We start from the raw sequence: 16,855 nt of genomic DNA, 5'->3' as shown, positions 1-16,855 counted from the left end.
AAAATATTTACCTATATAAAAGGCTGCTTTATCAAAATGAACACCAAGAAATGGAAACAAGGGAGGGTGTTGATTAATTTGCTTTTTGTTTGTTTTTCTCCTCTGTTGTTGTTTTTGACAGCTGAACTTTTCGTCTGTAAGGGGGAGCACAGAAATAGCAGAACAAATGGTGAATTAACTCAGAAGTGATACTCACTAGATGCTCTTCTGCAAATGAACTATTTAACTTGGGAAGGAGTTTGGGAGGGAAATAACTAGGAGAAAATAAGGGAAGAGGTGACATTATTCAAAAAGAAATGCATTCTTTACTAGATTTATGTAACTGTAACCCCTTTTTACATTTCCTTTACAATAATAATAAATATATAGATAAATATAATGTAAAAATTTTAAGAAGTGTGCAGTCCTGCTAATAGGAAAGCATAGTTTGCCCTCTAGTGGCTTCTAGGTTTTTAAGGCTGTGTATGGATCTGAATTCTATGATGTATTCATCATATATATTTTTGCTGGTGATTGGAAGAAACCTGCTATTAGAACATTAAGCTGCGTTAGTCATGATTTCTAATTAGGTTGTGAGTTGATTGGAACACTTTATTCCCACTCTTCTTGGGTGAAATTGTAAAATTAGATCAATGAACTTTTACATGGCAACCAAAAATATTTTTAATATTGTACTAATTTCTCTGTTGACTTAGCCTGTTTGTGCTTTAAATGCATCTTTAATTTGATAATTATACTGTGAGCTAGGTGTGGTGATACTGTCTTATAATCCCAGCTACTTAGGAGGTTAAAACCTGACAATGCCTGGAGCCCAAGAGTTCCAGAGTAAACTGGGCAAGGTAGCAGAATGCTGTCTCAACAACAAGCACAAAAGCAAATTCTGGGCTGGGAGTTTTGCCTACTAGTAGAGTGCTTGCCTAGCATGCAAGAAGACCCAGGTTCAATTCCTCGGTACCACATACATAGAAAAAAAGCAAGAAGTGGTTCTGAGGCTCAAGTGGTAAAGCTCTAGCCTTGAGGAAAGCCCAGGGACAGTGCTCAGGTCTTGAGATCAAGGCCCAAGACTGGCAAAAAAAAAAAAAAAGCAAATCCTTAATTATGTTCATTTCTTTGGAGTAAAAGTGAGTAAAAGAGGGGATTTGTCTTTGTGTATTTAAATGCTCTGGAAACATATGTTAGGCCTTAAACTCAAGCTCCAGAAAGGACACAAAACAAAAATGGATAAAAGATAATGGCAGAAGCAAGAGTTTGAAATCAAGGCCTGGGTACTAGTCACTAGATTTTTCACTAAAGACTAGTGCTCTACAACTTGAGCCAAAGCCTCACCTACAGCCTATACGGTTAATAGAAGATAAGAATTTTGTGTATTTTCTTATTCAGTCTGGCTTCAAACCTTGATTCTTGCTTCTCAGGATTACAAGCATAAGATACAAGTGGCTGACTTAAACTGCTGCTTTTTTCTATTGTTCTTCTGATTATAAATAGAGCTGTGTGTAGAGAAACCATAAGCAGCAATGAAGCTTTACTCACATTTTCAAAAAAGACAAATTTTGGGGTTTGTCTATGCAAAAAAAACACAATGCCTGTTAGCTGGAATTACAGGCATGAGTCACTTGGCACTCAGCTAGTACTCATTTTTTAAGCATGGTTTAAAACAAATTAGAGGAGCAAAGAAGATAAAATGATAAGAAAAATAATAGTGCTTTGTTGGGGCCTAGCCTCCATCTCTGAGGCCTGATTCTGGCTCAGCTGCAATTAAAGGGCTTTGTCTAGGCATTTGGTCCTTTGCATACCTCTCCTAAGGCATCTCTGTGTACGTGACTCGATTGAACCCCCCGCAGTTTCGCGGGTCTCGCAGCAGCTCAAGTCTCGCGTGCTTTCCTGCACCTGTCCTGCCCAGTACCTGAAAGCCCCACCCAGACCCTTAGTGGTAGCACAGAGGCCCTCTTCCTACTGGCTAGCTTCCCAGTGCCCACCTTCTCCTACCCTAACAGTATGTAACTAATTGTCTGACACAATAAAGGAGGAGAGCATCAGAGAGCATCAGAGAGCATCAGAGATCAGCAGAGATCAGCAGAGAGAGATCTGATGCGCTTTCATGGTTAACACTGCTTCTGACTCAGCGTGGTTTTTTCTTCCCCGGTGATTGAGGGAGGGCTGGGTCTTCGACACTTACCATCTCGCTCGGCTCCCGGGGGACTACAGGCTGGCCCTGTGTGTCCCTCCCCATTCCTGTGTTGCTGCCCCCGAGGGGAGCAACAGTGCTTTAGACTGAAAAACTACACTCTAGCATTTTACAACTGGAGCTGCAAATGTGCATTTGAATGCATCTGCAGGTTTGGACATGATGCTGTTAGCTCCCATCCTGTCCGATGCACTTTCCAGCCGTTCCCCCACGCCACTGCTGCCTCCATCATGACCCATCCTGTTCTTGAATGTAAGAGAGGCAAATGGATTGTTTGGGGATGTATCAAGTCCACAGATACAATTCATTTAAACTTTAAAAAATGTAAAATTTTCAATTATTCACCAATTCATGATTGTGAGATTCATTGTTTTAGCTCCCTCCACACAGTAGCAACTCATAGAATTTAGCTTCAGAAACAAAACATATGATATCATACAGCTTGGGATCTTAGCATTCTGTAGTCCCGGGGTTTGTTTTACTTATTTAAGTGACCTGGGTGACCTAGAGATAGGCAAGTCTTCTAAATGAGTGCTTGTTGAAAGGATTATGCTGGCCTTTGAACTGATCTGGACTTACTTCTAAACTGTCAATCTTATTTCGACTAACCAAAGATTATCAAGTCATTCTTGAATGTGAATGAAATATTAGCAAACTTACCACACCGATCCTTCCTAGTCATTCCCTCCAGTAACATCCTATCTACTGACACCCCTGGTCAGTGACTAGACTATCATTCCTCTTGCCACAATGTTTTTGGAGCTCATCTCAGTTTCTCCACAACTGCAGTAATTCCACTGTATATTTATTGCTCAGATCCTGAATAAACCTGTCCTTTGGGTGCTTTAACAATTCTCACAGCAATTAAAATATAAATGATTACTAATAAGCCTACTATAACTAATAGTAGGCTCTTAGTAGATAATTACTCATAAGCTTTTGAGTATTGGGTGAATGTGTATATCTGGGCCCTTCAGTTATTCTACAGGCAGTAGCAGCCAGTGACTGGAATAGAAAGGCCAATTAGCGCAGTGCATTCTACAGCTCCATCTGCTGTTCCACTGTGTGATTGCACAGCAATTAATGCATTTCAATATATTAAGCTTAAAGCTAGATCTTTTTAAAACAATTTTATCTTAAAATAATAAGTGTTGACATTCAAAAGAGAATACTCATATGATTTTGCATGTGATGAGCTTTCCAAACATTCATTAGAAGTGCCTGCCATTATTCTCCCTCCATTTTTCTCTGCCAATCATTCACTCTACTCTATAAAATTCTGTTTCCACCTTGATATTGATGGATTCATGGTTAGCCCAGGTCACCATACATCATGTAGCTTATAGCCTGCTTAATCATTATCAGAAAAAAACCTATCTACCATGGAAAACTCAAGTGATTTACTATGAAGAGAAATTCTTGTTAGTGCATTTACATACTAGCTCTCCTTTAAATTCCTACTCTTCATGAGGTCTTTTCTACAGTAGTAAATAAGCATAATTAAGTTTTTCCTACCAAGAAACTTAATTTTAGTTATTTTTTTTCAAACCAGTACTAAACACAGAACAATTCTCCTTTGAATCAACTCTGATGATGGCCCCATCAGTAGAAATAATATATACTAGCTAGATCTACCCAGGAAAAAATGGCCCTCTCACTGTTCTCCCTCTGTATGCACTCAGACCTCTCCTTAGAAGTTTCCACCCAGTACTAACCCAAGTAACTGGCCCACCTGAGAGGCAGTGGGAGATGGCGATGGGCCCTGAGGTCTTTGCTGTTGCTGCTACACCTCCTCCCTACCCTCTCTCTATAGATTAAGCTCCATCAATACTTTTGCCAGTTGCCCCCTTGCAGCCTTTTCCTTCCTTTTCCCTTTTTCCCTTTCCCCAACTCTCCTTTTATTTCCCTTTCCCTATCTTCCTCTTCCACTGCATTCATTGCGCTGCCTGCACCCTCCATCTTGGGCAGGCTGGGAGTATGCTCTTACCCAATAAGCCCTTTTCTGCCTGAACCATGCCACAGTCTTCTTTTACCAACACTTGTGATTCTAATAAAATGTTTAGTGTACATAAAAAATAGAACTACTTTCTTCATTACTTTTTTCTATTCTGCTCATATTGTATTTAAAGAATAACAGTGCAAAGTATTCCACAGCAAATGCACGTTTAAATACACATGAAACAGAGATGAGTAACTTACAAATTTCAGCTCAATATCAAGGCAAACCTATTTTGATCCCTGCAGATTTATCTGATTATTATTACCTGGTTAGCTTTGAAGTATAGTAAGCACATCTTTATTCTAATTGGTTATAATGTTTTAAGCATTTTTGAAGAGAAAAAATGCTAATGCAACTATAACTAAGACCTGATCTCACACGCACTTTATGTTAGAGCATCTCCGGCATGTTGCTGTATGACCCTTCTTTTCTGTGGAAGTCCTTTCTTCTGTCAAATTGAGGATGTCCAGCCGTGCACAGCAATTTTTCATTCTCTCCACAGCTTTGAACAAACTTCCCCACTTTACTGATCTAACTTCAGATAATCTTCTGTTCTGCAAACGAGGGCTGTTCACACTGATTCAGTGACTTATTAACACGATGCACCCATGTCTGGTCCTCATGTGCTTAAACACTACTTTCTCTTTATTCTCTTTCTGGCCAGGATCACATTATTCTCTCAAAATAAAAAAATCTCTCTCTCTCTCTCTCTCTCTCTCTCTCTCTCTCTCTCTCTCTCTCTCTCTCTCTCTCTCTCTCTCTCTCACTGTCTCTCTGGTTTCAGCTATTTTATGAGAGCCCTTCATCAAAATGTACCAAGAGGAAGAGGAAAATTAACGTCTGTGTCTAATTAAAATATTCTCTAGCATTTGAAAAAAATTGATTACATTCTAACAAGATTATACAATAGCTTAGTGTGCTTTAGGAACACTTCAACAGAATGTGATATTCTTTGCTGTAATTGTTTCAGGAGAGAATGCTTACCTCTGCCTTTCCCTGCTCCTTTGCTCCTCCTTTTTTCCTGCCTCATAAAACTTAACTGTGTTAATTTCCTCAAATCTCAACTCTTTGTCATCTCTTTGACTCTCTCCGACAGATCACCTGACTTAGTGTGAATTCTTCCTTGTACTGTAGACTGAAACTCCTAATGCTGAGTAGGGGCAATCCCAGGGCAGAAATTGGCTTGTTCCCCTACCCTAGGTTCTTTCTGTCCTGTGATCAGGGGTAGAATTGTAGCCTTGAGCTGAAGATCCCAGGCCCAGAGTTAAAGCCCCATGACTTACAAAGGAAAAAAAAAAGAAATTTCATGTCAGTATTAGAGCAGAGCTCAGTCAGTGAATCTTCACTTATATGGTAAGTAGACACTGTCTTTGGAAGAATTCCTAAGATAATTTTTAGGGATATCCTGCTACCAACATCTAACATCTTTGTGCTCACAGTCAGCCTCCCACAGTACTTGTCATCTCATTCACTTTAGAACTCCCTTCTATAAGAGCTCTGCAGTCATCAAATAATACATGCAAAGGTAGCCTCAATATTGAGTCAAAGAAGATCAGGTTACTTTGTCTCTGCTGTTAATTTGACCTAATTAAGGACTCGCCCCACGTTAGTCAGTTTTCTGTCAATGTGACAAAACCCTGAGATAAACAACCTACAAGGAGGAAAGACATTCCTGTAGCCTCAGTCCATGGTCATTCGGACTCACTATGTAGTGCATGTGAGCAGGCAGGGACATAAAGTTAGAAGTGCTAGTCACATTATGGCAGCTGGGAAACAAAGAAAGACAGAAGAAGGTGGCTAGGTTCCAGTATTCTCTTTAAGGGCATATCCACAAAGACATCCCTTCTTTTATGGGACGAAACTCCTAAAGAATCAACCAATTCCCATTATCATCACCTTTGGTGACTATGGCCTCTGAAGTGTACCTCAGCTATACACTCCTGCAGTCATCAAAAAGTACTAACTTCAGCTGGGTGCTGGTGGCTCATGCCTGTAATCTTAGCTACTCAGGAAGCTGAGATGTGTGGATCTCAGTTCAAAGTCAGACCAGGCATGTAAAATCTGTGAAACATTTTTTTTGTAACTAATAGAGGGGTTACCGTTAAATTTGCCAGATAGAAGGAGTATTATTTCACATACCGCTTCTCATGTTTTTTGTCCCCATTACACTCCCCACCCCTCCCCTAATCTTGTTTCCTCCCTTCCTTTTCCTATTTAAAATAAACAAATAAACATATATACAATATACCAGATTACAAGGTAAGATATTGTAACAATATGAGAATAACCAAGGGACAACCAAAGAGATGAGAAATAACATAGTATATTAAGAACAACTATTTACTCGTTATATAACTCTTATTTCCATATCCTGGAGGTCCTTCCATTTAGCCTCATCCTATATGGCCTTACGTATCTAGGTTTTTGAGCTATTGTAATCCAGTGCTAGGAGAGTCCAAGGTTTGTATTAATTATTACAAATGAGGGAAACCATTGAGCCTATGTTCCTTTGGGTCTGGCTTACTTCACTTAATATTATTTTTTCCACGTATTGCCATTTCCTTACACATGGAGCAATGTCATTTTTTCTGATGGCAGCATAGAATTCCATTGTGTATAAATACCACATCTTCTTGATCCAATCATCTACGGAGGGGCATCTGGGTTGATTCCATATCTTTGCTATGGTAAATAGTGTTGCAATGAACATCCTTATGGTAGTGGGTTTAGTATGTCCTTCTGGACAATTCAGTAAATGCCACATAGTGGAATTTCTGGGTCATAAGGGAGCTCTATGTTTATGACTTCCCTCATTTTTCCACACTGGCTACCATCATCTTTACTACCCGAGTCAATGCAGGTAGGCTTCAAAACGTTCAGAAAATTGAGAGTTCTACAGAACCTAAAAGTCTGTAATAGAATCACACTCCAACATCAGACAACAGATTTATTTTCCTGCTTTCATTTTTGGCATAGGCAAATAGTCTGAATTATCAAAGTCCTGACTAATTTTCTTTCTTGATGTGTGGGAAAAAGTTGAGTTAAAACAGGTGCCTCACATTCTCCCTTAGATGAATCTGATCACATCTAGGCTTTGGTTTACATTTAGGTTGCTTCATTATGGAGGAAGAAACTTGGTCTCAAAAGTTAAACAGAAATTGTTACAGAAATATATTGCATGGTTTCACTCATATGTGAAATCTGCACATAACAACACAACTAATCATAATAATAACATCTATAATTTTATGAAACCCCTCAAAATTGTTTAAAGAGGAAAGGAGAACAAAGGTGCATTAAGAAAGAGTAATCTAGTTCATGAGACCATGAATTCCCTCCCATTCCTTATAACTTTCTTCTAACTTCACCCTTTTATGCTGTTTTCTCCAGCCTGAAGAAAATGATTGAATGTGCCAGAGAATTTTGGGGAAGAGAAACCAACTTTTGCAGCTCTTCTGAGTATACACAATTTAGGACATTCAATCTCCTTAAGTCCAAAAGCTAAAGAGGAAATGGGCAAAGGGCTAAGAATTATAAAGAGAAAAATAGTGAAGTAGAAGTGGAGCAGGGAAGGAAACAGAGCCCAGGAGTCAATTACAGAGATGCACTTTCGAGAAGGAAACATTCAAGGACCTTGAGACCAAGGAGAAGAGTGTCTTTCCACTGACACCTCTGTGTTCCTGTGCCCCTATGAACATATCATTCCACCAGCTGGAAAACAGAACAATCTTCATGGCCACAACCTCTGACAAGGGTGGGTTAAGTCTTTTATTCTTGTGTGTAGAAGCCAAGTCTGAATTTGGTCCATGGAATCTATTTTTTTGAGGAAGGCAAAACTACCGCTGTCACATACTAGACAAAATCAGACAGTAAGAGTTCAGTAGCAGCATCTACTTCATCAAAAGCTGTCACTTTTGCCTGAGACAATACTTCTAAGAACCAAAATCTATTAAATTTTGACAGACACTTGGAATACTATCCATGGGGTAGCCATCCAGTCTGATACTTAGAACTACAGGTGGCAAATTGGTGAACTGGGGAAACAAACTACAGCTGCCTATCAGATAGCTTTAGTTACATGAACACCAATGGAAACAACTGTTTTTAGAATACATCTTCTACAGCTGAAGCCAGCTCTTTCCAGCAGACATCACTGCCAATTACAGCCAACACTGAACCAACTATGCATCTACATTCTGGCCAGAAAAAAATGATGGCTTTTTTTATTTTAAACGACTATTATTGCTCATTGGGGCCAGGAGTTTGGCCTAGTGGTAGAGTGCTAGCTTAACATACACAAAGTCCAAGGTTTGATCTCTAGGTACCACCTAAAAAGAAAAAAAAGAAAGAAAGAAAAGGAAAGAAAAGAAAAGAAAACCAGAAGTGGTGCTGTGGCTCAAGTGGTGAGCTCTAGCCTTGAGAAACAAAGGAGACTGCTCGGCCCCTGAGTTCAAGCCCCAGCACTAGGGCGGGGAAAGACTATTATTGCTCCTATGGCATGTTGCTCATTGAAACTGGGTCACTTTATACAGCAGTGAGAAAGGTCAGCTGACAGAGGCCATTAGCCCTACCTGTTCCTGTGACACATTGACCACAGAAGATCTTTGACCTCCTCTCAGAGTTATGAGAGGCGCCACACTCGGCTATTGTCACCACCCCAGTTATTATACTTTGAAGTCAACATGTGTCATGTTTTCAGGCTTCTGGGCCATTTATAGTTTGAAAATCATGTGCCACTGTTCTCTGAGCTATGTAATATTGGGCTATGTAATAATAGGTATTTTATGGGAAATTCATAATTACTATGGTCTATAGGCAAATAATATTACTAAACTTAGAGTCAGTTCTCTTAGTGTCTGTTCTCTTCCTGGCCCACACATCTTTCTGGACATGTATATAGTCATATTTCAAAAAGCATTATCTCTTGAGGAATTATTAATAAATATGGTAGATAAATGGGTTTGCTTTATAGACTCAGATTCTATCTTCTTCATGCTTGGATCTGATGCCTCCTTCTTTCCTTTAGTAAGTTTAGGAGTTTGTTTCACTCTTTGGGTGGCAGCAAGAGCACAAGGGGATTTGAGGACTCATACTTTATCTGTTTTTATTTCTAGAAGTACATGCTAAATATAATGAATATTTGATTATTTACAGTGATTCATACAAAACCAAGTGGTAAATACAAAGGTCTGTAGATTTGGTAAATTTGCTCTTGTCCTATACATGCCTTACCTATCTGTATCATTTTCCAGATTAAGATGTAGATAAAATTAAGAGAGAGTTGGAGAAACAAAAATCAGTTGCAATTATTGAAATAAGACATCATATATATATATGTATATATATAAATGGAAAGCAACATTCCCTATACATTCACATGACATCTAGGAAATGGAAGAACAACTGATGGAGCTAGCAGCATTGCCTAGCAAGTGACAGCAGCACTTCACAATCTGACTCACAGTTGTGTGGTAAAAATAAAATGTCATGTGCCCATAGTTATTAAGTATTCCACTGCTCCTTCAATAGCAGCACCCAAAATACAGCATTGTGTTGTATTTGCACAAGTTTACCGTCTTGCATAAATCTGCTTCAATTTGAGTGACACAAGTACATACATGCCTTCCCAGGCTTAGCAGCTGTGGATAGCATTGCGTGATCATCAGGGCCAGAACAACTGGTGGTGCTGCCCATTTACTTACCCAAGCCCATGTCATATGGTCCACACCCAAGTCAGGTTGAAAAGTGCTTCAGTTCTATGCCTTAAGGTAATCTTTGTGTGAGAAAGAATGTCTCCATGGGAAGGAGCTTTTAGCATATCCTTTATCTGCTGTGATTATTGGCTATGATAAAGATCGGCAAGTAAGTTAAAGTCCCTTGCATGAGGCATCTATCTATTTATCTATTTATCTGACTATCTGACTATCTATCCATCCATCCATCCATCCATCCTCAAACTCAGAAAAATATATTCATTAACTACACAGATGCTTTATATGTTAATCCTAACCTAGTAAGGCAATTCCAAGGTCACACCACAATAGAATTCTGATTATTCCTTAATTGTTTCTATCTCTTGTGTATTCCAAATTTTCCCATTTTTATCAGCCTCTGTAGAATAAAACTGCCTTGAAAAGTAAGACCTTGATTAATTCGTTTGGATTTTACAAAAGCTTCCATTTAGGATGATCTACAAATGTTCAACAAATATTTCCAATGAAGATGACCCACAAATATTCAATGAATTGTTTGACTAAAGAGGTTAATAAAACAATCTCTCAATAAATTATAATGGTATGGAATACCAGAATTCTATTTATATAATTTGAATTTCTTCTTCAATTAGTCATTGAAATTATTCATTCATGGAATTAAAGCTCAATGGCAAAAACAACCGAAAATTAAATATTTTTTTAAAAGAATTCTGACAGAAAAAATAAAAACACAATATTTATTGTATGATTCAAATTATTTTTCCTATAAAACTCAATGTTTAGTAAAATTGTGATTATAGGAATTTTTTTACATTAGGAATTTCTTATGCAGACATAATCTATTATTGTTATAGACTTCACCTTGAGCCATGTAGAAACAGCTTATGCTGTTTATGTGTTTAATTATTTTTATTCTAATATGATAATTAGTTTCATTCTGAGAACTTACAAGGATTAATTCTGTTGTTGAAAGAAGACAGTTAATGAAGATCCCAAGAGAGGAATAGAAGTGAAGATAAAACACAGTCATATTTAATATGAGTGAAAAGGAAGCCCTGGGAGCTTTAATATCAAAGGTAAGCCTTCAAATAACAATGGTACCCACTGTAAACTTAAATTATAATTAGGCCTGATGTGCCATCTAGCTCAGAAAAGCTCTGTTCTGCTGTTCAGGATGAAATAATTTTTACAAATTAGGTATTCATTTCTATTTTCTATGATCATTTCTAGGTCATTGATCAAAAAGAAAACCCCCATTGATGTGGTTGCTTTTTAGTGTAAAATTTTACCTAATGAATATGTGAACACAACAGATTTCCCTTTAACTGACAAATTTCCACCCACAACATAGCAATTTTATAAGCCCCAATCAAATAGTATTTATCTGATGTAAAAAACTGGAAAAAGAACAAAACATTATTATTTCAGTAATCTTATTCTTGACTTACAGTCACTAAACATATTTAATCAATTTCTTCATCTTTTCGGGTGAAAATTGCTATTCCATAAAAGACTGGTATCCTTTTCAAGTGTCCTGGAATACACTAAGGCTACGCATAACTAGGAAACAGTTCACCGATAGAGGTTATGTTGGATCTTCAGCAGCTTCGCCATTGTCAGTACTGCCTCTGTGATCCATCTTTGCCAACAGAGCAAAACAATGGGACTTCAGAAATTCATCTATTGAACCCATGCAATATGGAATATTACTTATAACTGGGTGATACTAAATAATATTAGGAATTCATTGGCATTTAACATGCAGTGACAATTTTTTTTTATTTTTAAATATTTTGAAAGGTTTTCATTTTTAAAGTGATCTTTAAACAGTTGTGCAAAGGAGCTGCCATGTAACAAAGCTGTGTATGATCTTTTACAGCTTGATCTATTTCAATCCTGTCAATATTTTCTGCATCATTTCCTTACCCCTTTCCTCACTCTTATGTTGAATTCTTGACTACTTTCATATCCCATCATCTCCTCTTCATTCATTTACCCCTTTTCATTTGACCCCACTCCACCCCTTTGAATACCTGTGTTGTGATATTTATTTTGCCAAACTTTGGCTTTATCTTCCTAAGGAATTATATTTTTGAGTTCTCTCTTGAATTTACCATTTTTATATTTAATATATTTGTATACCTTTGCATACTATCCAACTTATTTTCTTATAAGATTATAAACTAAATCTATCAGATAGGAAAGCAATCAATCTTGTCTCTCTGGGCCTGACTTAGTTCACTTCACAGAATTTTTTTCAAATCATTCCACTTGTTTACAAATGGTACAATATTCTTTCTAAAGTAAAATTCTATTCTGTGCACATATATGTACACACATACATATAAATGTATATGTACACATATGTATATAGGTGTATGTATGTATTTTTGTTCATATATATGCATGTGCATATATATATGCACACACACATATCCCCCTTGTCTCAGCTTCCATTAGTCTGTTTAGGGGTATCTTGGATGATTCTCAAAGGAGCTGCCATTCAACAAAGGAGTTTATGAATACAATGAACCTTGATCAATGTCATCCCTTTTGTTATTCTCTACTCCTTCCCTCAATTTTCTTAGTTTTGTAGGGTATTACATTTTATACATTCTCCTTTATTTCTCTCTTTATTAGTCTATTAGCACTTCCTTTAGAGTACCGCTTTCTGGTATCTATTTTATCGAATTGTGAGTTTGCATTTCTAAGGAACTATAATATTTGAGTTCTCCTCCTGAATCTAATATATTTTGGCAAATACACTTGTGTACACCTGGATTCCATATATTTATAGATTAATTTTAACTTCCACATAGGAGAGAAAACATACCTCTTTTGTCTCTCTAGTTTTGACTTACTGCACTTCATATGATTTTGCCCAGTATCATTCCAATTTTCTACACATGATACAATACTATTTTTTTTCTAATTGATGAATATAATTCCATTGTATGTATAGGAAGCTAAAAATGCATTTACTAGAACCTTAGACTATTTGAAAGTGAAACTTCTCTTATTACCACTAGGTGGCGAACATTAGCTATGAATCCACTTGGATTGGGCTCTGCAAGATTTAATCTAACTGTATTGTACACCTATCAAAATGTTATCCCAGACTTCAAAATATGCATTCACTGTATTTGAAAATATATTTTAATCAGAGAAAAACAAACACAGAAAAATCATTTAGAAAATGGCCCTTCCAACCACATACTTGTGGCATACTCACAACTTCTCAGCCAGATGCTTGATATCAGCAGGTATTAAATATTCATCATATGAGTAAAAAAAAAACAAGGCAGACTTTTTCCTTGACTACGTTGCCTATTAGCTAATTTTTCATCCTTCACAATTTTAAATGACAATATATGTTTACATATTTCTTCAAAAATACTATATTTAACTACATTTGTTTAAAAAATGAAATAACATCATTCTATCACTAATGCAGATTATTTTTGAATCACAATAAAATAAGTATAGATCATTTTCTTTGCGAGTATCATTTTCCATCTTTTTTTCCACTTTTGATATCTTTTATGACTCTTTCTTGCCTAATTTCTATGGTATTGCTTCTTGTCTTGTTCCTGAAGAACAATTTTGTTTTTAATAATTGAAAACAAACCTACTTCATACAGAACATTAAAAACAACCACAGGTTGGGAGTGTGTCCTAGTGGTAAGTGTTTTCCTAGCATTCATGAAGTCCTAGGTTCGATTCCTCAGCACCACATCCATAGATAAAGCTGAAAGTGGCACTGTAGCTCAAGTGGTAGAGATTTAGCCTTGAGCAGGCCAAGGACAGTGCTCAGACCCTTAGCTGAAGTCCCAGAACTTCTTAACAAAATAAAAATCAAAAAAAAAACACATCAACAACAACAGCAAAAAAATCCTTCTTGCTTCCCTATCTTGAAGCTCTTTTTTTGGTTAGTCCTGGATTTGAGCTCAGTGTCTGAACACTGTCCTTGGATTTTCTCAAGCTCTACCACTTGAGCCTCAGTATCAGTTCCAGCTTTTTCTATATATGTGGTACTGAGGAATTGAACCTGGGCCTTTGTGCATGCTAGGCAAAAACTCTACCACTAGGCCAAACTCCTGGCCCTTTGGTTGCTATCATTTTATATGTCATCTGTACATCGCTACTGAGCTATTGTGATCCTCTTCTGGTGGTATCCTAGACATACACTAATTGTTACAAAGGTGGGAAACCATGGAGCCTATGTTTCTTTGAGTCTGTCTTACTTCTATATGACTTTTTCAGTCTTTCCATTTCCTTACAGATGAGGCAATGTCATTCTTACTCGTGGAATCATTAAATTAATTCTATTGTGTTTATTTACCACATTTTATTGATCTATTCATTTACTGAGGGGCATCTGGGTTGGTTTCACGTCTTAGCTAGGTAAATAATACTGCAGTGAACATAGTTGTGCTGGCAGCTTTAGTGTAGCCTTGTTTGTGATCATGTATGAAGTTGTTGTTCCTCATTGGTTTATACTCTATAGTCATTGTTTATGATTCTGACAACCTGTGTCTTGTTTATACATTTAACTGATTGGAAAGGAAATGGTGAAAAAAGGGCAAAGGGTGAACTAATGCAATAGCAATTCTCACAAATGCTAGGTTGGAAATAAACTTTACAATTTAGTGAGGGGAAGAGTCAGGGTAAGGAACAGTGGTGGGAGAAAAACGAGGGAGAGAATAAAATATTTAACACGGAATGTACTCATTACCTTACTTATGTAACTGTATCTCTTCTGTACATCACCTCTACAACAAAATTAAATTTACAAAAAGAAAACAAGCTTGGCTTTGAGCTTATTATATGTGCCTTTTATTATGTTATAGTAAAGTCTATGTCTACTGTGGGAGAATTTTTTTTCCAGTCCTGGGGCTTGAACTCAGGGACTGAACACTGTCCCTGAGCTTTCTCAAGGCTAGAGCTCTACCACTTGAGCCACAGCACCATTTCTGGCTTTTTGCTATGTATGTGGTACCAAAGAATCAAACCTGGGTCTTTGTGCCTGGTAGGCAAGCATTCTCCCACTAGGCTAAACTCCCGCCCTTGTGGGAGAATTTTTTTTTTAGCATGAAACTAATTTGAATTTTGAATTTTATCAAATGCCTTTTTCTGCATTTTTTTCTTTTTCTGCATTTTTAGAAGAGTGTGCAATCTTCATTCCTCATGCTCATGCAATTATGCACCATACCAAGAGTTTTGCACATGTTGAACCATCATTGTGTCTCAAGGATAAGTCCCATCTGATGATAATGTTTGATCACTTATGATCCATTCTGGCTTTCCAGTTACTACTCACATATTTTTTTCTACACAGAAATTATTCTTCATATTTTTCTTTGCAAATAGTTCCTCCGTTTCACTCTAAGACTCTAAGAATGGCCCAACTCCACCCTATCTTGACTACTAGTGCCATTAAATAAAGAACTTGAATTCTTTCAGTAAGTCCAGAACAGAACAGAACAGAAATGTGGGGTCAAGCCAAAGTATAACTCAACTGAGAAAAGGCAGGTTCTGCCATGGAATGTTCACTAGACAAGTTGCAGAAGTCTTAAGAATACAGACAGCTCCAACTTCTGATGGGGGGACTAAGACGGGCAGATCTAGAGAGCTAGAACTGATGGTGTAAGTTGATAATCATGTGAGAGTGGTAAGTAACAGCCTCTTACAAACAACAAGAAACAATATTATTATGTTCCACAGATTTGAGGAAAAAATGAAAAGGGATAAGACATGAACTTAAAGAGTCAAAAATGGGAAGTATCATAAGTAAATGATCAGTGTCCAGAGGAAAATGTCTTAACAGAATTGTGAGAATTTGTTGTTCTAAATGTATGATTGGTGAATAGCTAGTTAGGGCATTTCATTATTTCCCAAATGGAATAGATTAAAGGTTTTCATGATTTTGGGATTTAGAGAAGTGACTCCAATGAAAATAAAAGTTATGATCTAATGCCCAGTACCCAGAGCTAAGATGATTTTCAGGCCAAGGATTCATTAACTAAAAGAATAACTGGGTCCTTATGAGGAAGGGAAGGAGGAGACCTTAGTAATACTTTCCTTTCCTTCAAGGGCATCTCAGGCCATTTACTTCCTTAAATGAATCAGTGTCAAAAAGGACCAGTAGTCATTTTGAAAACTAGTAGGCTTTGTTTTCAAGGTTATATTCATTTGTAAGGTCTGACTCTTTGTTGTTACCACAGATTTAGGGCTCGGGTAGGCCAGCTAAAATAAATGGAATCCAACTTACTATTGATCTACTCAGCTCATACTTCATCCACTGAAAATTTATAGGGTTCTCAGATATAAAATCAAATAGCATTGATCAAGACACATGGCAACTCCTTTGTAAAACTACTTAAAGAAAATAAAATACATTTTAAAAAAGAAACAAGAGAAAGAAATGTACTCTTTATCTGACATGTAACTGTAACCTTTCTGTGCATCACATTTATAATAATAATTTAAAAGTTTAAAAATAGTCAACATAGAGTCGGGTAGATAACAAATCATAATCTTTACATTATGACAGAAGTTAAAGTTAAGCCTTTGACACTGTTGTGCCCCTTAGAAAAGACAGTAAATCAAAAGCATTGTAAGGCAAGAGTAGATAACTCACATCTGTACACTTAGCTACTCAAGAGGTTGAGATTTGAGTTTTGCTACTCAAAGCCAACTAAGGCAGGAAAGTCCAAAGACCCTTATCTCCAATTAACCCCCCCCCAAAAAAAAACAAATTAAACAAACAAAACAGAAGTGAAGCTGTGGGTCAGAGTGGTAGAGCTCTACTCTTGGGCACAAAAGCTCGAGGCCTGAATTCAAGCCCCACAAACAACGAAAAGAGATCAGGATCAAAGCTTGGGGGTATATGACATATGACAGGGATTACATCTTCCCTTGAAAATTTAAAGATGGAGTCTCACTGAAATCATTCCT

At 37.1% G+C, this 16,855-nt stretch overlaps 1 protein-coding gene across 1 annotated transcript in view; it reads right to left on the bottom strand.

Moving 5' to 3' along the window:
- Positions 1-2,286: 2,286 nt before the first annotated feature.
- The window catches only part of LOC150063214 (cadherin-related family member 3-like), a 173,540-nt gene continuing 158,971 nt past the window's right edge, over positions 2,287-16,855 (bottom strand). Inside the window, exon 23 of the mRNA XM_090332223.1 lies at positions 2,287-2,430. Coding sequence (XP_090188349.1) covers positions 2,287-2,430 — 144 coding nt within the window. The remainder of the gene's footprint in view (positions 2,431-16,855) is intronic.

Source organism: Megascapheus bottae, chromosome 5 (assembly GCF_031878675.1).
Source record: "Megascapheus bottae isolate mThoBot1 chromosome 5, mThoBot2.hap1, whole genome shotgun sequence".
NCBI classification, from domain to species: domain Eukaryota; kingdom Metazoa; phylum Chordata; class Mammalia; order Rodentia; family Geomyidae; genus Megascapheus; species Megascapheus bottae.
This window is presented reverse-complemented; position numbering and strand designations above follow the sequence as displayed.